This window comes from Harpegnathos saltator, unplaced genomic scaffold (assembly GCF_003227715.2).
Source record: "Harpegnathos saltator strain DR-91 unplaced genomic scaffold, Hsal_v8.6 scaffold255, whole genome shotgun sequence".
Lineage (NCBI taxonomy): Eukaryota > Metazoa > Arthropoda > Insecta > Hymenoptera > Formicidae > Harpegnathos > Harpegnathos saltator.
The window spans coordinates 1,148,060-1,171,561 of NW_020230045.1; the positions used below are offsets into that span (position 1 = coordinate 1,148,060).

General features: G+C 47.7%; 1 protein-coding gene across 9 annotated transcripts in view; it reads right to left on the reverse strand.

The window, feature by feature from the left end:
* The window catches only part of Hr3 (nuclear hormone receptor 3 ROR-beta), a 111,964-nt gene that overhangs the window by 46,970 nt on the left and 41,492 nt on the right, over positions 1 to 23,502 (reverse strand). For 2 of the 9 annotated variants that reach the window (XM_025299242.1, XM_025299240.1), the window contains one exon: positions 19,199 to 20,084. The exons of 4 other annotated variants lie outside the window; for them this stretch is intronic. In XM_025299242.1, the coding sequence (XP_025155027.1) occupies positions 19,199 to 19,322 (124 nt within the window). In that variant the 5' untranslated portion in view covers positions 19,323 to 20,084. Of the gene's footprint in view, positions 1 to 19,198; positions 21,831 to 23,502 lie in introns of those variants that run through there. 3 more of the 9 variants (XM_025299239.1, XM_025299241.1, XM_011155643.2) reach the window with 3 other exon arrangements.

Below are 23,502 nucleotides of genomic sequence, written 5' to 3' on the forward strand. Positions count from 1 at the left end.
CAGCGCGGGTAAATTCTCTCGGCTCTCCTTCTCTCGTGAGAGAGTCACGCTTGGAAACTCAACACCCTTTGTCGTTGTGAACTTTTATGAATACAGATGCTGGGTTATTTCTCTCTCCCTCTCTCCCCCTCCCTCTCTCTCTCTCTCTCTCTCTCTCTCTCTCTCTCTCTCTCTCTCTTTCTCTTCGCGCGAGATTATATTTTTCCAAAGTCCCCGCATATATCGTTACATAAATTCTTTCTCCTGTTCTCTCATTCTCTTTCGGGCGAATTAATCCGCAAGCTGATACGGCGAGACAGAACGGGAGCGATACGTTAGAATGTGAAAACGTCGCGAGTTGCCAGGTAGATCAATTCGAAAATGGCACACGTCGTCCTCACTGTGGAACATGTGCCGTGTACGAAATTCGATCGAAATGCGCGATCGATCGCGCGAGAAGTACGCGAATAAACGTACTTTAATATTGGTAGACGGCCTCGTTACCCATAGAATGTAGGTTAACCACGAAGTTAAAAGCAGAGCGCGGTATTTTATATTCCGAAGAGCGGCGTTAACTTTTTAATATTATGCCCCAGAATGCCGTAGACCTCGCGTTACGTGACGTCTATTCCTGCGTTTAATAACACGATAACGATTATCATTGTCTTCGGCGGAACGCGCAATGTTACGTCATCGGAGATGCAAGCTTCGTTGCCGCGCATACATCATGAGACAACAGCGACGAAGTGTGCGCGGTCTTCTTGCATGACGATCGACCTCGCGATATAGTCGTCGCAATTCGCGATAACACTAAAAATTCACCATCTGAATATTTCATACCGAGCCTCTTATTAAACCGATCGACGATAAACGAAATTCATCGGTGTAATTTTCAGCCGCATCGAAAAGACCGACGTGTCCTGTCCGTCAGAATTGATAGACAGGCGGAATTGATTGACAGAACTTGCGAAAATCTCTCACTCGCACTGAGAGAAAAGTATATCATATTTGGAACTATAATGACATAGTAACTAAATTATAGTCCGAAATATCATATTTATAATAAGTATTACCATAATATCGGTAATAATTACGATATAGGCATAGTATAACCAACCATATAATATTTTTTACTAAGAATTATAGTAAGTTAAAGTAAAATTATTGTATGGATACAAATGTAAAATGGTAGGTAAAGTAACTCTTTTATATAGTCAATATTACCAGAATATCTGCTAAATAATGACAGATGTAACTATATGAATATTAAATCTCACTATATTTGTGAATGAGAAATTACTATATATGCGGTAAAAGTAACTAAACAATTGTTTAAGACAATCATTGACTATATATTTGTGTCTATTCTACTATATTTTGCAGGTTCCACCAACTATAAAAATATGGTTGACGCCAAAACGAACTATAAAATATAGTGAGATTGTAGTTAATTCAACTATATTTTTCTATCAGTGCGAGATTCACCTGTCGCAGCAATCGATCCTCAATCGCAACTCCGCGTCAGGAGAATCATCTCGCGAGGATGCCGCGCGCGTTGATACCGGCCGAAAATCGCGATCGGGAGTCTTCGATCGTGCGGCGGAAGCGCGATATCGCGATATCGCGTCGCAGAGGCCGGCACGGCGGCGATGCGTCGCGACGCATCGCGATCCTCATTATCAATCCCGTGGAGCGACGCAGTTTTCTGGCAGCCGCACAGGCGCGCGTCGCGGGGCGTCGGCGTCGGTGTTTGCATCGCGCGTCGTTGCGACGCCGCGGACGCGAAGGAGAGACCGAAAGTCGGAGGAAAGTCGATGACGGCGATGACGGCGCGGGTGCGTGTGCGTGTGCGTGTTGCGTGTAAGCGCGCGTTCGCAAGAGAGAGAGAGAGAGAGAGAGAGAGAGAGAGAGAGAGAGAGAGAGAGAGAGAGAGAGAGAGAGAGAGAGAGCGAGAGAGAGCGAGAGAGAGAGAGAGAGAGAGAGAGAGAGAGAGAGAGAGAGAGAGAGAGAGAGAGAGAGAGAGAGAGAGAGCGAGAGAGAGAGACAGAGACAGGCGGAAAGTGGGACGGGGGTGACGACGACGACGACTATGACGACGACGACGACGGCGACGGTGGCGACGACGATGACGATGACGACGACGACGACGACGACGACGACGACGACGACAACGACGAGCGAGCGAGCGAGTGCGAGCACGCGCGCGCTCGTGCGACGCAGTGAGGCGGCGGCAGGGAGGCGGCGCGGAGAGCTGCAGCGTGCGCGCATCGGCGCGCACTGCACAGTGCATGCACCTCCGAGAGGTGTGGGTGAAACGCGCGCGTGTGTTGGCGCGAGCGTGTAACTGGGTCGCGGGTTCGACAACTTCAGCCAAGGCTGCTCGCGCAGTGGTTCTCGATCCGCTCGCTCCTCGTGCTTGAGCGCTCTTCGATCTTGTATCGAGCCGAGCCGAGTCGGCGCGGCGCGGCGCGGCGCTGCGTGGAGCGGCGTGGAGCGGCGTGGAGCGGAGCGGAGCGCGGCAAAGCGCGCGAGCGCTCGCGCTCACCGAGAAAGCCGCGATATTATCGTTTACTGCAACGCGTGATATTTTTTTCTCTTTTTTCCGCTTGCCGATGCTCGCCGAGTCTCGTCTCGGGCGCGATTCTACGGCGAATGAGACGTAACGCAAACGGCGCGCGAGTTGCATCTTCGGACGCGCGCGTCCGCGCGACGGTTTTGCTTGATTATTCTCGTTTAAGCTCTGCTTAGACGGGACGTGTAGGCGCTGGCGGGATACACATGCGGGAGTGTGGTTTGATGTAATCGAGCGCACGTTAGGAGAGAACGAATCGCGCGCGCGCGCGCGCGCGGCGCGGCGAGAATTACGTTGAATAAAATGTGATATTTGAAACATAGCGCGCCGCGCGGGATCTCCAGCGAAGAATAAATGCCGAATAAAATATCGGTGATATATCAACTTTTTTATATGTATATCTAAATTTTTAACACAAAATTATTCACCGGGATGGATCATTTTCGATGCGTTCGTTATCGAACAACAACGCTGGCGCACTTCTGTATCGAATGGCAAACTTATTTTATTTGAAATGAGCGCGCCCAAGACAAGCACCGAATCGGCACCGAGATATCTCAATTTCTTATTTCAATACAGAGATATTTTCTCGAGCTTGGCCCGAGCTTTGGCTCGCCGTAATTAATGGAGCCTAATCTCACCGCGAACGCTGATTTTTCATAATTACATATCTCGCGAGCGGCTAAAATTATTCTCTCGCGGAACGGATAAATCACTATTGTCGCTATTACTCAGTAAACTGACAGACCGAGAGTTAACGAGACGCGCCGCAAGCCCCGAGAGCCTTATTCGGCGATCTCACAATAATTTGATCCCGTGAAGTCCGGAGTCCCGCGCGCCTCGGATATTGAATTCTGTGCGAGCTACGTCGCGGCGCGCTTCGATTTTTCGCTCGCGCGCCACGAATCGGCGAAGGGAATCGCAGGAGTCGCAAGCGAGGTTGCGCGGGATATTCTTGCGCGCACCGCCGAAGGCGAAAATGGCAGGTGTCATTGCGGGATAGCGGTGGAATTATGCGACGCGTATTACGCTGCGCTACGTGTTCTCCGTACTCGCTCGCTTCATCCGCCACGTCTATCCGCCGCGATAGACGATTGTTTTTCACCGCTTGTTTTATTCCCTACGTGATGGAGCGCGAAGTATCAAAATGCCGCGAGAACCGACGCATATCCTTCGTCGAGAGATCGCCTCGTTTTTAATTGCACCTTTTTACCTCCCTTTTTGCCCCCCCCCCTCCCGTCCCCAGCCCAAACTGTCGTAGCCCCCGTATCGATCGTGGACGGTGGAAGAGAACGAGAATATTTCGATTAGCGAGGCGTCTGAAGAACGAGCTATAGCACGCCGGCATTCTATAAGTCGTAGAAGCAGAAGGCAGGAAATGTTCAACATACGTCGTATATAGGATATTCGTTCTTTCACCCCTCCTCGAGTTATAGAACGGCATCGGCCGTTCTCGTTTCGCGCTATTGATCTAATGTTGACTATTAAAAAGCTGTGTGACACGATTGAATATCTCAAAGCGTGTATTGTTATTTCGAGCGGTCAGTGTGCTATATTTCGCCCAGGTGAAATTCTTCCGAGAGAGCGACGGCGGCATTAAAGTTTCAAACGGACCGATAATCGAGCGAGGATATCTTTCGCGCGCGCGCGCACACGCACGCAATTTGTCGCGGCAACTTTGACGCGGAGTCCTGCGCGAAATACGTTATCGCGCGTACGCCGCGACACGTAGTCGGCCACGTCGCGGCATGTTACGCGTGATATTCATTACGGGTGAACACGACCGACTAATCGAGCACGCTTACGACCGCGCTTACGACGGATAAAGAGAATCGCATCCGCGGCGCGTAGCCGAGTTGAGCTGAAGCTGAAGCGAACGAGATCGAGACGGGATCCAGACGCGTGATCGTAGTGGCTTTTCCGCGTTTAACGAGTCTAACACCGGTCGCACCTGTCGCACAGCGTTCCTTCGCGAGATCGCGGGGGATAAAAATCGAGCGAGAGAGCGAAGCCGATCGCCGTGCACTTGGGGGTTCACACGGTGCCCCACACAGCCGGTTATGGATTAATGAGACCGTCGTCGGAGCGGCGATCTCTCTCGTCACGATGTAGCGCGATGCACATTGACGATATTGGCCCGTCCGTAAGGATCTGCTTCCAACGTGTGTCCGCGACCGCGAGAAAAAAGGAACAGAGTGAGAAAGAAAATGAAGAGAAGGAAGGGAGAAAGATGAAAGAGCGTCCGAGTCCGATAAATAATGCATTTGCCGAGAGCGAGTTACCGAGCGTGAAATAGCACGCGTGTCGCTCGTGGCGGATGTAATATCCAACTCTTTTTCGACTCATCCTGAAAATCCCATCCCCGAAAAGTCGGGGATACGTCGGCCAGAATACCGTATATCCCGCGCCGCTGAATTATCACGGTGACGGGACACTGAAACTACGACGAACGCTCGGTTTCTTCCGCACAAAAGCCACCCGACGGCTCTCTCTTTCTCTCTCTCTCTCTCTCTCTCTCTCTCTCTCTCTCTCTCTCCCCCTCTCCCTTTCTCCGCCTCTCCCTCGTTCTCTCTCTCTCTCTCTCTCTCTCTCTCTCTGTCTCTCTCATTTAATGCTGAGAGTAACGCGAGAGTAACACAGCGTCGTAGAAAAAAAGAAAAAACCGGTCGTTATTTTCGCCGATCGTTAAACGATCATCGTTCGTTGAGCGCACTACAACGGAAGTTAACGTCGCGATGTTAATATTACGTTGCGAAACAACACCGTCTCGCAAGACCCCCACGTTGCGTAACGCCGTTCTCATAGTGATTCGTGTCACGACATTGGGACGTCGCGACGCAATATCACGTGAGAATGGGCTTTTACCCGCGGAAAGATCAATGGACCGCAGAGCGGCGTACTCCGCTAATCGCCATTATTATTGATAGGAGATTCACGGCGACGACGATAATGATCTCTCCTCTCCTCCCCTCCCTCCCTCCCTCCCTCCCTCCCTCTCTCTCTCTCTTTCTCTCTCTCGTCTGCTCATTGTCTTTTTGATTTCTAATTTTTTTCTAATGCCATTTAATATTCCCTCGCATTGTTTAAAGCTTCTGCTGCAACTGAACGAAGAAGGAGGCAGCCAACATTGTGTGGTTTGTACGTAAATAAGCGCCAGAACGAAATGCGCACGCAGGATGCGACTGCATAAAGAGGACCGTATTTCTCTCCGGTCCGCCTCCTCCTTTCAAGATCTCCTCATACCCCTTTTTGTCGCACTTTCGTCGCACAATTTATTTGTCTAATTTACTTTCGACTCGAATTTCGATCGTTTCTTCGAAACGCTCTCATTATTCCCGATTAATATCGATGCGCTACTTATATTCTTCTGCCAATCTCTATTATTTGTTCAATTTCTCGAAGCTCTGTTCACTCTCCATCACGTTGCCATCTCGTGCTCGCCCGTCGTTGTTTCGAGCAGCGTCCAAACTTTTTCCGACCGAGCGCACATGCAGCGTGGATCGGCGGCGTGGCCGACCGGGGTTGGACGATTCGAAACTCTACTCTCCGTTCTGCTGCATTCTCGGGCGTCTCGTTCTCTCCTTGCGGCGCGTGCAACGTGCAGGTGCAGCGTACGCGGGGCAGGAAAGCGCACGAAGTTGGCGTGTTCAAGCGCGAAATCGCAACGACAATGCGCCGCGACGCGGACGCCGAGTAAACACGGCGCTCCCCGGAATCGATTTCTCCACCCTGCGCAGCCCCCGTTCCGCGCCCGCCCCTCCGCGCTTCCGTTACAAGCGTGCACCATTCGTCGTACAGCTGAAAGCGTAACCCACCCCCGCGATCAGACTCTTGCCGCGGTGAAAAGTGCGTGTTAACGATTTGGAGGGTCGGACCCCTCCCCAGACGAAATTATGCGACCCTCGTAAGAAGGAATCCGAATCCGATTCATCAGGAACGAATTGTCGGTGAAGCGACTGGATCGCGCAGCATCGCGGTCGTCATTTTTCCCTGAGTTCCCGTCCCGCTGAAAGTCGCAATGTTGCACGATTGCACGTTTGCAATGTGACTTACGTATATCTTGTTCATCTCAGCAGCGAGCACGTATCACATCCGTGTAGAAATAATTCAAGTGTAAGATAAGAGTTTCTCTCCACAGAAGAAGACGCTACGAAGATATTCGTATAAATTTTCCTCTTCTAATACGTCGTTACGTATCGTTTTGTACCTCCGAGTGTCCTTATAACCTTGTAATTTCAAACGTAATCAAGTTCGATCCTCCCGAACGTAATCAAGCTCGCCGGAAGATCTCTAGAAATTGTCGTTGCGCATGAAAATTGTTCACGTGAGCTTAACACATCGGATCGGGAAACATTTCGCGGGAAGTATTTCGCGCCCGCATTGTTATTGTTACAACAACAATGCGTCTGCGGTGTTCCTGTCGGTTTAGAGCATCTAACGGCGCGCGAACGGACCAAGTCGATCGATTTCTCAATCTTATGGTGATATTTAAAGCTCTGCCCTGCCCTGCTCCGCTTCCGTTCCATTCCGTTCCATTCCATTCCCTCTGCCACCCCTGCAGCTCCGACGGCAACCCTCTCTGCGAAAGCGACCGTGCCTCCCTCTTCGTACAGTATGTTACGTAAGGTTTATATCAAACTTCTCTCACGAACGTGTTCTCCGATGAATTCCGAGACGTGATGGTTCTTGAGGCGAAAATTCGCCTCGGCGCTGTCTCTTCTCGTAAACGGATTTACGTCTATTCGTTGCGGAAAGGCTTATCACTGTTCAAAGAAAATGATAAGCCTTCCTACAATAAACAGCTCTCAACATCACGATAGAGTAGAAAATCGGAAATGTTCGATCTCAGACAATTGTTCGGGGAATAAATATATTTCTCCCTTTCCTTACTTCAGATCCTTTTTATAAAGTTATACCGTCTGTCCCCTCGAGAGGTTTCAAAGTGTCGCGATATCATCCACCGACAGCAAATATACATCGTGACGGAACAAGTCGCTCGCAGTTCGATCAATGTTACATAACGATACAATTACAAGTTATATTTTTCGTTTACACGAGGTCTTTCGCACGTAAGAATTACTTACGAAACAACACCTTTCTTCACAATTCACTCACGCCTTCCTAAGCTTGAAATTGAGCTTGAAAATACGCTATTCTGCTATTATTTAATGGCTCGTTTCCACCATTGTCGTGCGTACCGCGAGAAGGCACGTCGCCGACGAAAGAAATCACGAAAGCTAGCGCGGCGTATTAAAGCCCGCCGCCTTGTGTGTTTCCGACGCTCTCTACTGGAGATCGATCGACGTTCGATCGGCCACAAGGACGCTGCTAACGAGCCTAATGATACAACGCTCGCGCAGGTACATCCGAACGGATAAGTCTAAATTGGTAACGATGTCGACGAGCCAAGATGCTCGCAATGTTGTCCTACATCCGATCGCGACGTTGCACGCCGAGAGAGAGAGAGAGAGAGAGAGAGAGAGAGAGAGAGAGACGATGTGCGGTCGATCGGTGATCTTCCCTTTTTTGTACCGCCACTTCTCGCCCTTAATCGGCACTCGAGAACGCTCGGGTTTACGAGAATATTGTTCAGCCAAGTTCGCGAGTCGCGACACAAGACGTATCCCATGACTGTTATCGCAGGCATTCGCAAAGTTTCGGATCATGGCTGATCTAGATCTCTGTAAATTTCGCATGAATTTTTAATTTAAAGTCTTTAGTGAATTTTCAGGTCTTTTCGCGTAAGCTCCACGAATTTTGTGAATTAAATCTTCAGATTCGTGAAATCTTTCAGGGGTTTTGAGCTTCACAGTGGGATTACTTTATTTTTATCTCGTCCTCTTCTCGAGCGTTGGAGATCTCTCAAGATGACGATGGTAGATGTTTAGCACACCTACATATAACATGTAACATTTAATTTGATTGATAGAGATCTTTGGATATTTCAAGCTTGGTTCAAGTAGTGTGACAATATTAGCGTAACGATACAAAATCAACATTTCATCGGATTGTCTATTATTTTAAAATATTTGCCTATTTCATAGCAGAAGCTGTACCAGTTAATTTTACATCAGAATTACACGGAACATCTTTCCGAGATTGGAGTTGCGCTCCAAGAGGCTCCTACGATTATTTATTACTCATTTGAATATCGGGAACATCGTACTTTTTAAATAATTCGGTGAGTGACGTTTGAAAAAATCGTAGAACGCGGTTCGAGAATCGCTCGGTGAGATTCTTTCCTACTGTAACATCCACATTACAGAGTGACCGTGATACCGATGAGTGTCCCATAACGCGAGGGTAAAAGTGCCCGCCGAAAGCTCTCGCGCGATATCGGGATATCCCGCTTTAAGGAGTTCCGCGCTCGCTTCCAAGACGCATGCACGTCTCGCTCCGTAACTTCCTTCTCGAGGATCTCGAAACTGGCCGATGCATTATGTCAGTGATTCCTCACTTTTTACACGGCGCACAAAAGCTCCCGAGGTATAAAAACTATAACCGAACTCTCGCAAAATCTCACAGAGATCTCCTCCCTTCGTTTCTCTTTCTCTCTCTTTCTCTCTCTTTCTCTCTCGTACCGCATCTCCCGCGACTCGCAAATTTCCGCTTTACGTCGCACTGGTGAGGCTTCGATAAACGGCATAGAATATTTGAGCAGATAAATTTCAAAAATAGTAGATCACACTCCCCTTATAAAGCTGCGTATATCCGTGTCTGTGTGCGTGTGTATGTTCGTGTATTTAAGAATATATTATATTTAGTTTCTGTCGTAAGAATCCCGTTTCTCCGAGCGAGACCGGTATTTTTCCTCGAGGCGAACGTTAACACACCTCCACAGAGTAGGTTAAATTAAAAATCTGCAAGGCTTTTTTATCAACGCTCTGTCCCTCTCTATCTACCCATCTATCTCTCTTTCTCCCTCTCTCTTATCGTTTCAGCGTATTTACGAAGAGCCGGCGCTATTCACGAGCTGAAGATTCTTGCACTCCATTAACACAGCGTTTGCATCGACGAGCCGGAAAGCCTCATCTCCCCCCTCTCTCTCCCTCTCTCGTCACAGCGAGTGGGAGATATTACAAAACGGCAGTGCAGTATTGTTTTACATCTCCCTCCCTCGCCGCTCGCCTCCCCGCTTCTGCCCTACCCCCGTCTCTCATCTCCCAACGAAGAGAAACGTTCTCGCGCTTTCGGACGATGCGGAAACGATGCACGTGCGAGCGTATCGACGTTTTGCCGTCGTCGATGACGGCGACGGTGACGACAACGGCGGTGGCGGCGCGGCGGCGGCGGCGGCAGTTGTGGCGGCAGCGTCGTCGTCGTCGTCGTCGTCGTCGTCGTCGTCGTCGTTGCCGTTGCCGTCGTCGTCGTTGCCATCGTCGTCGTCGTCGTCGTTGCCATCGTCGTCGTCGTCGTCGTCGTCGTCGTCGTCGTCGTCGTCGTCGTCGTCGACGTCGTCGTCGTCGTCGACGTCGTCGTCGTCGTCGTCGTCGTCGTCGTTGCCATCGTCGTCGTCGTCATCGTCGTCGTTGTCGTCGTCGTCGTCGTCGTGGTCGACGTCGACACCGACGAAGCGCCCGTCGGTTGCACGGCCGCGCAGCTATCGATCTGGGAACCCACGCTTCCGTTCCTCCTCCGTCCTCCTGCGCCACCACTGCCTCCACTGTCTCCATTGCCTCCACTGCCACCAGCACTATTAGCACTACCACCACCACCACCACCATCGCTGCCGCCACCGCCACCGCCACCGCCACCAGCACCAGAGAACCAGCACCAGCACCAGCACCAGCACCAGCACCAGCACCAACACCACCAGCGGACCTCCCGTAACTGCAGCCGCAGCTGCAGCAGCAACGACGACGGCGACGGCTACGTCGACGATTTGCCGAGCAACCCTCTCTCGTTTTCGTTGTTTGCGTTCGTTCGGAGGCGCGTATTATTCGAAGCGGCTCGTTATTGTTGCACATTATTTGTTTAATCGCCCGCGTTCCTCTCCCACACACTTGAGAATATTCCCGCCCCCTGCGTTTCTGTTTGTACTTTCGCAACTGTGCGCACAATGACCCGGTGAAAAAACCCGCGTGATTTCGCGTTCGCCCGCGGTTTTCGGTGTTTCGAATTTCGTCGAGTAAAGTCTCGGCAACTACTACGATGGCTATCGCGCGAGTCGAACAAAGTGTTTGCCCGGCTGAGTTGTTCTTTCGGCTGTTAAGCTCAGGGTAGACTTGAGCTTTCCAGCAACAACGGCGATTCCCCGTTCCAGCCGCACCGCGCGCCGGTATTAACCGATCGCTCGCCGTTGCAGGTGCGACCGCAAGAGGGACGACTTATGCCGCGATAGCGCGAGATTATACTCGTATAGATAAAGAGAGAATGATAATGAAAGCGTAGCGCGCAAATCGCCGGCACGGTCCTCGTCGCTGTTACGTCTGCACTCACTCTTGTATAATCCACCTCTTTTATTTCTAGCTTGCAGCGCTTTTCAACGCAATTCCGCATAGAACAGCCGTGCGTTCAAGCAGAGGCGAACGTTTAGCCAATTTATGCTTCGGAAAATAATTGAACTCGCGCGCGCGCGCGGCGCGTTTAAGAGTGATCCTTTTTTGCACACAGGTGCTAAACCGGCAATCGAAACAACAATAGCGCGCACTGAGGCAATTTACAAGAGTTGAAGCGCAATCCGCTTTCATATTAAACATATTAAATTTTCATAGCAAATGAGAGATCACATTGTCCACAACGAACGATTAGACCTCTGGTTCTGATCGTAGCTTTGTCCGCGAGTGGAGAGAGGAAGTCAGTGGGGGGGCTCGCAGTACATCGGCAAATTAATCGATCACGTAAAGGACCCCGTAAAGGAGACCGGCCTCTCCTTCCGCCTCATCGGAAACTCGGGCGGTCTCAGCTTGCGAATGTAATTTACCGCATGTCTCTAGGACTTTTCTACGCAGAGATATATCGACGAGCGGCGAATCCTTCGGCGGGGACCGAAAGGCCCGCACCCGCGCGACAATGTTGCGCGGCGTTTCGCTTTAGGGCGCATTCACACCTTGGCAGAAAAGCAGAAAGCAAAACCCAAGCAGAAGCCACGAGAGTGTCAGAGAGAAACTGACTCTCGCGAGAGAGAGAGAGAGAGAGAGAGAGAGAGGGAGAGAGAGAGAGAGAGAGAGAGAGAGAGAGAGAGAGAGAGAGAGAGAGAGAGACAGACTATCAGCGCGAGTTGTGATTAGCTGCTGCCTTCCTGCTTTCTGCTTTTCTGCCAAGGTGTGAATGCGCCCTTAGTCGAGCGCGCCGCCATCCTCAGACTCTCAGAGCGAGAGAGCTGCGAAGTCCGAGACGCGCGACATCCCGCTGCAATCTGCTGCGCGTGCGCGCGCGCGCGCGCGCGCGTGTCACCTTAAAAACTGCAAACTCCTCGGACGACCATATCTCGGTGAAAAATTGACGCACGGACGCGAAGCAAACACCATTTTTCTCGGCGCTCCGTGCGCGCCACACGTCCCCGCTCGTTTCATGCGCTCTTATGACGCGTGTTTGTGTGTACGAGCGCGACACGTGGCGTACGCGACACGTCGTGCACGGAGCATACCTGGAGATAGAGCGTCGGGAGTCTGTTTTTAGCGAATGCAGCGCGTGATCGTGTTCGGAAAATCTGCCGCAGAGATCCCCGTGTAACGTAACGTCTCGTCGTTTCTCCGATATTATGCGATCAACGTCGAGCGCTATACGCGAGAGATTTAGCATCTGTTGAGGCACGCTTGGAAAAATTTTTCCAAAACTAGTCACCGGTGTCGGGCTCCGAGTTATTATCCGGCTGCGATCCAACGTTCGGGTGTGATACGGACTGCCGGTATCGAGTCGATATTAAAAATCCGGCGTTTAGTAACAGCGCGCGGCAGAGCCGATCGTAAAGCTCTGCATGAACCGACCAGCTAACGATTGCTTGTATTATTCGTAGTGTTATTCGTGCGTCCGTGATTGCAGCCAAACGAGTAAAATTTATCGTCAACTATTGTTCGATGAAACTTTCGCGGGCACGGCTTTGTAAGCACGTTCGCCGTAATTTTGAGTCGGTCCGTATCTCTTTCCATCTCTCAGCCGGGTGATAATTTATTCGTAGTTTAATATGCTCATCTTGCTTCTTCAGATAAAAAAGCCAGAGGAAGAGCAATCGCGCAAGCTTATAAATGAGTTATCCGTTGCCGACGATGTCAAACAGATATTTCAGAGACGTGTTGATAGTTAATATTTCCAGAATTATATCGAATATCGTGTTGAGATGAAGCGTAGGGGTAAGGTATATTATTGAGATAAAGTACGAGCAGAGGAGAGTTGTAAAATTAATAACGCGGATCGAGCATAATTAAATATCGTTTATCGCACGAAAACGGGGAAGAATAAGAGAATGGCTCGCCGGAAGACGTCCATGAAGACTCAACGGGGAGTGCAACAAAACGATCGTATCCCGCACGACGACGGCGCGTGGAAAATAAATTCCAGAGACGCGTCGCGCTCGCGACGCCGGAAAAATTGCGGCGCGATATTTTATTAGCGGAGCGCACAATTTCTCTCACACGATAATAGCGAACGATGCCGCTACTTCGCCGATTGACTTTCGCATCGCGGACGAATTATCGCCGCGGAATTGCGAGATAAAGCGCAACGAGCACGAGGCGGTGGAGTACTCACGACACAAGATAGCCAAGCGGCTGTAAACAACCGTCATGCAGAAGAATGCGTTCTCGCGTTTTTTTTTCTTTCGCCGTCAATAGTATCATTATCCCTTTCGCCTATTTCGTAACGCCGTTTCTATTTGCGCCGCTGTATCGTCTTTGCCTCGCGCGCGTCGCTCTCTTATCGCGAGATTAACCGGCCGGCGATTTGTTTACGCACGTAATTCAATTAATTAACCGACGTGTGCGCGCGTACGTGTGCATTCGCCTCTACTCTCGTCGCTGTGTATAATTAATTCGCGTCTCTGAGAAATAATCTAAATGATATAGCGCGATATGCCGCTGTTGTATGTATAAAAATTGATAATTATGTGTTTTCTTAGCAATTCTGTAATTGCTAGTATTGGGTTGGCAACTAAGTGATTGCGGATTTTGTCGACAGATGGATTTTACACTTTCTTTTGTTTCGTTAACGTGTTCAAAGTACCTAACCTATATTTTTTTCTTATTGTTTGGACTTCTACTTTTCATTTAGTACAAAAATTATATCGATTAGTTCTTTAGTTTTGTTTTTATCCCAATTAAAAAATGGAAGAGCAAGACGTGCACTTCAGACATATTTTATTGTATTATTTCCGAAAAGGCAAGAACGCATCGCAAGCACACAAGAAGTTATGTGCCGTGTATGGGAATGAAGCCTTGAAAGAAAGGCAGTGTCAAAATTGGTTTGTCAGATTTCGTTCTGGTGATTTTTCATGGAAAAATGCTCAACGATCTGACCGTCCAGTTGAAGTCGATGAGACCCATATCAAGGCCATTATCGATTCAGATCGTCATAGCACAACACGTGATATTGCAGAGAAGCTCAATGTATCGCATACATGCATTGAAAAAAATTTAAAAAAGCAAATTAAAAATTTTGAATTTTCATTCTTATTTAAAATCCGCAATCACTTAGTTGCCAACCCAATAGATATGTAGTCGGGTCGAAACTTTGGGTCTCCGTTAATCCTGTATAACACAGTACACCTGAAGGATTAATGGAGAAAATTGATATATAGCATTATTCGGGCTATTGTCTTGGCGCAACGAGCAGTAACTTTACGCTGATCTTCGCATTAAAGCTCTTCATCGCGAATTATTCAATATTCCGTTATTTCAACATCCTACCTGCATCTAATTTTAATTCTCAATTCCAATTAGCAACGTATCAATTTTGTAACTTGCTCGACTGCTACTATGCTTTCAGCTCAGCCAAATAATTTATCGATGAGACGTACTATCGTTCTCTCCTCTGCTCGTCCCTCTCTCTCTCTCTCTCTCTCCCTCGCCTAATCAGTTTTCGCGAATCTTCGTCATCCTGTGATTTATCATAGCCCGTTATTGCCGCGTTTCGGTCATGTAAAATACCCTCTTTCCCCTACGCTCATAGCTCTCGAGGGAGTCGTCCCGAACTTCACGTAAGGTGAAATCCCCCATCAATCTGTATTTATCCGTCCCTACGTGAACGTGGTGGTGTCACAATGAAATTCCCGGCGACGCGAGCGGGAAAAGTTGGAGGACACTTTCGCGGTTTCAGCGAAGTCGATTGAATGACGCGACGCGACAACATCGACGATGACGATGACGACGATGATGACGACGATGACGACGACGACGACGACGACGACGACGAACTTTCGATCGGCTTTGTCGTCGGACATCGGCCAGGCGCTCGAGGATATTTTTTCACAGGTGAAAGCTGCGGCCACGTGAGACACGCTCGTATGCGGTGAGCGGCGCGCGTTTTCGGAACGGACGGACCGGTTCGAAGGTTCTTCGTTGCGAAATCGATGCACGCCGCCGCGTCGTCGTTTCGCCGCCGCGGCCTCTCATTTCGCGCGTCACCGTGTTTTAACCGCTTAAGGATTCAAATACATATCGGAATGCCGGCCAAGGGGAAAGGATTTTTCGCGAGCCACGAATTCTTCGTTAACACCATCACGGGTCTCTCTCGTAGAAAGAACGAGAACGCGAGGGTTACGAGAAGAAAATATTTAGGCGCATACCACGTGCTGTAGAATAACGATATGATCGTTTGCACTTGCATTCTCTGTGTTGCTCGCGCGACGTGTGAAATGTTACGTAAGTGGATTAAGTTATGTAAGAATATTAAGTGATTATGACGAGAATTCTCGTGATTTTCTCGAACGGGGATTCGCAAAAAATATTGGACATGACAGTTTATTCGTAAATAATATTCTGCTCTGTCGTCGAGTTTATAATCTGACACACATTTATAAATATCTTATATATATATAATTTTCTTTAATTTATATTGCGAGAATTTTTTGGATTAATTAGTGGTCCCAATGTTTTACGATAAACGTAAATTAAAAATGAATCGATCTTGTAATTAACTTAGCTCCTTGTTAAAACCGCGATTGAGTTCAATTCGAGAAATATCGAGGACAATTGATCTATTATTATCCAGTGCTGAAACTTTTCTGCAAAAAATGTTCAAGCACAATGAGACTACATATATAGCGCTTCTCACGCAAGATTAAAATCTCTTATATGACAACCAACGAAATTTATGTTATTTTTTAAAGACAATTTCTTAACCTTTTACTGTGTTACGGTTGAGTCTTTAATTAACACCTAAGGAACATCAGGTATATACACACGATTGATTTTCTATACTTTGTTAAAGATTATAAATAGTCTTTAAAAATGGCATTAAACATTATAAATAGTTTACCATTAAAAGTTATAAAAAGCTCTAATGTCCGTCATTCTTGCGTTGTGCCTCGGATTTCTAGCGTTATCTCCTTATTTCTAATCAATTCAGACTATAATTTGTATACTACGTATTTTCGGAGTACAATTTTTTTCGGCAAAACAAAAATATCGATCTACAATTAGTTTAGAAACATAGGTGTACTCTAGCGATAGAGACATGTTACTGTATCAATTATGGTGGATATAATTAGCACGGTGGTATGTATACGGTTCAAAGGTCCTGATTATGAAATCGAAACATCACCGTTAGCAATACAGCTCGATTTATCTATCTAATATTATTCTGTACATTGATATTACAGTAAACAAATCGCAGCTTTTTCGGGAACTTGCGAAATAAAAACTAGGTTAACTTGATTTATCCCGAAACAGAGTTAGCAGTATTATCCGACAAGAAAGATGTCGAACATTCGTGAAAACAACGACTCGTGTTTTCGCGCGATTTCCAACGCATCCTGTTATTTTGTCCGAGTATGTGAGATCGAGTTAAATTTGTAATTTAACTATTGTCGTTGTTATTTGCTAGAAAATATTTCTTTTTGCTTTCGCTGGCATGCGCATAATAATTACGTGTGATTTATAATTGGAGAAGTAACGAAACGAAATTTATACAATGGAAGTAATTGTAATGAAGGATATAATCGTTGTAGAATTAGAAACAACGCGATATTCTGATAGCGATGATAGAGAGATGTTTTTCGCAGAAATTGCAGTTTGTTAAATGAATATTTGACATGAATAAATTGAGAAAGTTAATTTCCTTTCAGTTGAGTATTTGTTTAACAAATTGCGATTTGTGGCGAAAAATCACACACATGTATATATTTAATTCAAAAACATCTTTTTCCTTAGAAACGGAAAGGAGAGCAATGTTTTCTAGATTAATTACTTCCTTAAAACAAATTTAAAAAATTACAATTATTTTCACATGCATTACATATTGGATTAATCGGCAAGTTCTTTCGGACAATCGCCTTTTATTTTTGTCGAAAAAACTCGGATCCAATCCAACACATTAATGCATACTACAAACGAAGAATTTTGAAGAAGAGAAAAAAAGAAAAAAAATAACAAGCTTGTGCTTGTAACGCAAGGTGCTCGAAGACGTCTGGAAACGACTTTACGATATCACGCGTCGCGGTCGTCCCGAATACGAATACTCGATCGAAACGCACGATGCCGAGCGAATTATGCAAAGCGAAAGTACCCATGTAAGAACGGGTTGCGCAAAACACCGTAAGAAGAACGCCCGTGTGAGGCCGGCTGGTAATATCGCACTGTCTCGGCGAAGACGCGCGAGGACGCGAGAACGACTCTCCCGTTGGCGGATTTGCGACGCCCGCGCAAATAGATTTGTCCTGGGATTTGTCATCTTTCACGCCTCCTGTCGCCGCCTCCAGAAAAAGTATGATGCGGGCGTGAAAAGTATAAAAGTAATTCTTTCCGTTGCAACGTAGATAATGATAATTCTTGGTGTCGCCGAATTTTGGAGGGAGAGAGAGGGGGAGAGAGAGGGGGAGAGAGAGAGAGGGAGAGAGAGAGAGAGAGAGAGAGAGAGAAATAGAGTCTCCGGTAATATATTTATACGTAATAACAATAATTATCATATTGTGCATTAATAATTGCTATTATTACAAACAAACATAATTTTCAAATAATAATTATTATTGTGCATATGCGTGTAGCTCATTATACTTGCGCATGTTTACACATTGTATTTGTTAAACATGATGCAAATATGGTCAGTATGATATATCCCTCATTTTGTTATCTGTGCACAGAGTATCCAACAATAATAAAAATGATTATGAAAATATTAATCTCTCCTTCCTTTTATTCCTTCCAGGGATAGCTATTTGCAGCGAAAAACTACCTTGGCAAACTATTTCCATTTCCTTCTTCTTTTTTCCGTCTCTGTCGCGAAAGACTTGTTTCACATCCGAAGAGTCAGGTAATAAAATGTTTGAAGGGTTAAGTAATAAAAGAGGAAACATGATCGCGCGCCGTGTAAGGCACGCTTTGGCTCTAATCGAGACGATCGTTAATAACACGATAGTATACGACGTATCGAGCGTCGATCGCGACGGGCTGAGACGACGGTGACCGGTGACGGCCGTGCGTCGATTTCGCAACGGGTGTACCTTTGAACCGAGCAATCGCACGCAGCGGTTGCAGCAGCGAGTCAGCAGAAGCAAAAAGTGCATCGAGAGGTGGTGTCGCATTTTTTGCATGCATTTTCAATCTATGCTACTTTTACCACGTGTCATGTTCTTCGAGTATCGTAGGTCACGGCGGAACGAATGCGCGAGTTAATCATTCTTCTAAGACGGCGTGGTTCCTGCGTGGTTCGCGTCATAGAGCGTTTCGTAAAATGTGACTCCTTCCGAAGGATAAATTTTTGTACTGTGAGTGGATATATTAAAAATGTAAGCGAACAATCCCGCAGCCCGAATGGATCTGCCAAAGCGATATGTAACGAGAGATTTATTACAACGTCTGACGCACGCGTGATTAATGGGATTTTATAATTCACGTAGAATCGCGATCAGGCGTCTCGTCCTATTTCGTCATGTAGATGATATACGAGCGTAAAGGGTTAAAGATTGAGAATCCTGATATCCGATACGTTCTCTCTCCTTCTCTCTCTCTCTCTCTCTCTCTCTCTCTCTCTCTCTCTCTCTTTCTCTCTCTCTCTCTCTCCGTCGTCTTTTGTCTCGAAGAAACTTCAAGACCGAAATACGCGCGAGCAACATCACCGAGACTCGGTACATATTTTAATCGCCTTCAGGGATATCAGATTTCGCGACGACAAATATATCGGGAGTCTCATTACGGAGAATTATGCAAATTCACACGATTTCGCGTCTTCTTCAGAAACGGGATGTAAGAACGATCGTAAGACACAATTCGTTAATACCGACTCGACATTAAGGAACGAGACGAGATTCTCGATCGCGCCGGGAGGTTTCAATGTTCATTTCTCGTCGATGCTTTTCGCTGCGTTTTCTCTACCCTGTTCAAATAACACGTCGATAGAACACGCAGAAAGAAGGCAAAATCGAGCGCTTAACGTTAAGCCTGAACGCGAGAAGTGCCTGTGACACCCCCTCCCCTGCCCGGGAATCGGCGGGATCGGCATCTCTGTCAGCCCTTTGACCCCCCAACATTCGAGCCTCGTGTTCGAACCCGTTACCTTTTATGCTCCCTGACGAGGTGTGCGGCGTCTGGGGTGCGTGCGAGGTCAACGGCAACGGCGAGCCCGAGGAGGTCGCGGAGTGTTCCAGCTTGGAACTCACCGCGCTCCACATCTCGAACATGTTGAACGCCGTGGTGACGGTCTGGAGCGACGTCTGCCAGGCTGATGCCCTGATGCTGTATCACCGGGCCGCCCTTCGCCGACCCGGCGTAACATTCGCGGCGTAAGCAGCGCGTTAGTCCCGTTAGCGCGGGTTCGTCTCGCAACTTTCGGGATCGACGCACCACCACTCCTCTCCGCCGAGAGTGATATCTGTCCGCCGGCACTGCTACGGTGCTAGCACTCGCGATTAGTTTGCTTGATATCGGTTCACCGACAGGCAAGTTCGCACTTTCCCCACCGATCTCTCTCTCTCCTCTATTTGTCTCCAGCGTTTCTTCTTCTTCTTCTTCTTCTTCTTCTTCTTCTTCTTCTTCTTCTTCTTCTGCCTCTCCCTCCTTCTCCGCCTCCTCCACGCCACCCCAACGACGGCGCAGCGTGACACGATTTATCGCGTACTACCACTCGCACCCGCGATCGACGTGGTCGTCGTCGTCGTCGTCGTCGTCGTCACCGTCGTCGTCGTCACCGTCGTCGTCGTTGAATCAGCGGTCGCACCAATGGTGGTGCTCACTCTAGTCGCCCCAAAGTCGCAGCACGCCGAGTCGGGTACTCGTCGTGGTCGTTAACGTCGTCGCGTTCACTTCGTTTGTCGTTATCGCGGTCGTTGGCGCGCTTCCCGTAGCCGGTGTCCCCGTAGCCGTCGTTGCTGTCGTCGGGAATCGCGCGAGCACCCAACGACGACGTGACATGGCTCCGTCGAACTTGGCTCCTCGCTTTCGATCTGGAAGGAAGTCGCGAACGCGCCGCTCGCGCGACAGCTGCCTTGTATTCGTTGCTTCTTGTCGTTACGCGTCATTTTTTTTTTTTTCTTTCCAAGTTACAGTTCGCTTTTGGGAATATTTTTGTAAGAGAACTTTCTTTTCTCTCGGCTTAATGCGCTTGCCTTGTACGTGCCGAAGTTATGGAATTGCATTGAAATTGTCAGAGAGCACGTATTCTCTCCAGAGTAACTCGGGGAATACTCAGTTGCTCTTGCTACATGCCTCGACTTTGATTTAATTAAATTTTAATTGGTTCCGGCGAAAAAAACGAATAATTCGACCGCAAACCCGTGTCTTTCTTTGGTATATTTGAGTAAAATTTGCACGATTAAGCGCCAATTCAATCAAAACTCAAGTGCGCTTTTTCTCTTTCAAGATGCAAAGATGCAAAATCAAGAAGCGTTGGGTAGGAGATCAGCTGGTGCGCGCGATCGGCAACTACAACTTCCATCGGATCGCTTCGTGCTGTTTTATCTTAGGCAGGGAGGATGTAAGAATTTTGCCAGACAGCGAATCGATATGAAATCAATTTGCGACGAAATTACTAAGATAAGTAGATTAATAAGAGCAACGGATGGATTGGCGATTCGCAGAAACACTGACGCAGAGTCTAAATTGTGAGATGTTTACGTAATCCTTTCGAAAGTGCGCGCGGTGACTTTCTAAAATGGGAGAGTAACGAAAACACAGGAGATCGCATTGGGAGCTTGAAAGATCCTTCTTGACATACCCGTAACAAACACGAGGCAAGAATATGCGAATAAAAAGTGACAAGAGATGGAAGCGGGACATAATAACGTAAACATTCAGCTCAATTATTCGCGGACACAACGTCAAGTTTTCGAGAATATCTATCTCTCCAGTCAAATCCTCAAGTCGTGTCAAAATGGGAAATCAACGCGCGGGACACAAACGTGTCCACTTTAACACGAGTCTAACGAGGAAAAGTAGCGAGCGAGGACTACACATTTTTGCGAAGCACACAAGAATTTGATTCCAGTGTTCACCGTCGACCGCCCAAGACTCACCAACTTCCCGATAGAAAAGTTGTTCCAACCGACGTGATCAGCGCTGTCTAAATTATTCAGAAGAACGAAACAAGAAGCGGCGAAGAGTCAAAGTGTAGGGCTCTTAAATGGCAACTGGACACGAGACGTGTCACCGATTCCTAACAATCGATCTCCGGCCGACGTGAAAAAGGCGACCGACTCCTGGCGCATCGATCCTGCATTTCCATGCACCACGACGGTTCCCCTTTAATCCCAACCGCATTACAAGCAACGGAGAGCTCGCGTCGAGGGGAACCGCGCTTCGCTATCGAGCGGAGCTTGGCGACCACCGGCCGAGCTTGTAGGCCTGCCTCGTAGCGTCGACCACCCACCCATACAGGCCGTCCCAAAAGAAGATCCGCGCCGGTGACACGGTTGAGCCGTTTCAAGAGACGTGATGTTTCGGAGGCGCGTAGAAACACGCGCTTTTTACTCGGTGCCTTCTTCCGGTGTAACCGTCGCTTTGTCAGATTCGATGATGAAGGTCGAATAATCTTTGTGGAAATACTGGCGTGTACAAAGAAAATGCGGCTCTTGGATCGAATTACGTGCTTTGGATTGAATTCGATGATCCCTAATTTCCGGACGGAAATGCTAAAACTCGCGATTTTTTAAGTGAAATTTTTAGTATTAAATTAAAAAAAAAAATTGTGTACCCTCGAAAAAGTACAATCTAATACGCCGAATTCGAAGGATAAATTCTGTAGTCGAGAGAAAAGTTGCGATTTTTAAGGACCGAAAGATCGGACGAATAATCTGTGAATGACGGACTGGTCGCAAGATGCCGGAGGCATGTCAACAGAGATTTTGACCAAGATATCATCCTCAATAGCATCATAATTTTGCGAGTCTAAATAAAGAGAATTCTCTCCCGCTCTCGCAATCGTTTGGGAAGCGCTGCTCGGGAGAATACTGAAATCACCGTTATATATGGACGCGGTGGACGTCCGCGGGCCACGATGGAAGGAGAAAATCGCAAAGGAAAAGGAAGGAAGGCGGAAAGTAGGAGAGATAGAGAGGGAGGAGGGGAGGAGGGAGAGGGCTGACGGTACCGTATGTACGGTTTACGTTCCCACTAGCCCACTGACTCGATGCTCCCTCTCGAGCTCTATCCTCTTCGCTCTATCTTCCCTTCACTTTAGTACCGCGTCTAGTGGATCTCCTCCTCGATCGGCGCGAAGATCGCGTAGCCTGATCTATCGCAGCAATAAAGCAGCAGCCATGCGCGAACTCTGCGGCGCTCAAGTCACCGTGTAATATTCTTCTACGATAACACTCGCGTAATTTCGCATCGACGCAAATTTCAGCAACAATTATAACGATGACGAGCACTGAAAATGGCATTGCACATCCTTCCCAAAGATTTAACGGGCTGTTATCGTACTATCGTTATCATGCTACTAAAATTGTTATTAATATCCATTCCTCTGTTCCTTTTCTCAGTTCCTTTCGAGTAACTATGTATGTGTGCGTGCGCGTGTGTATGAGTGGATGGGTGGGTGCGGCAGTGTTAAAGTCAGCTGTAGTAAGTTTCAACTGCTATCAGAAACGCGGCACGACGAATAGAGCCTAAAAGTCGGTGAAGTACAGCGTGCGCGCGCGCGAGCGCTCCCGGTACGCGAGTGTGAATTACTTTCGCCCTGGGGGGGCATCGCATCTTATTTAGGTCGTATACATCGAGCGTATACTTCGGTTCTGGCACGAGCGTGTCGGCGGCGTTATTACGGCATCGCCATTATCACGAGAGAGCGAGAGAGGAAGAGAGAAAGAGAAGAGGAAAAGAGGGGGAGAGAGGGGGGGGAGAGAGAGAGAGAGAGAGAGAGAGAGAGAAAGACAGAGAGGGAGACGCACAGGTGACCCGACCGTGTGCACGCGACTCGCACTTATCCCCGCCTGTCGACCTGAGTGACTTATCGAGTACTTTACTTATTTCGTGTATTCAGTGGAAGTGACAGTCGAGTAGTTATCGAACCTGATTCGCAGGATCTGTGTAAATAAATGATCTCTAACATGGTCCGGAGGCTAGGAACGTAATAATCGCGTTTTTAATCGCGGATAAATTCGTGACTATTAAATTTATGGCACGAGCGACAGGTATTTCCCTTTTTTCTTTTTTCCCGGTAAATCGTTATGCGCCATGCTGATTTTCACTTTGCGGGAATTTAAAGAGAAACGGAGAAATGGCGAGGAAGTTGTATAACTAAAAGATTTTTGAATGAATCAACGCTCGGGCATGCAAATGAATGGTGACTATATAGGTCTCGTTCTTCGACCAATTTCTAACACGGCATATTTTAATAAAATCTCGATTAATGACTCATTTTCGAAC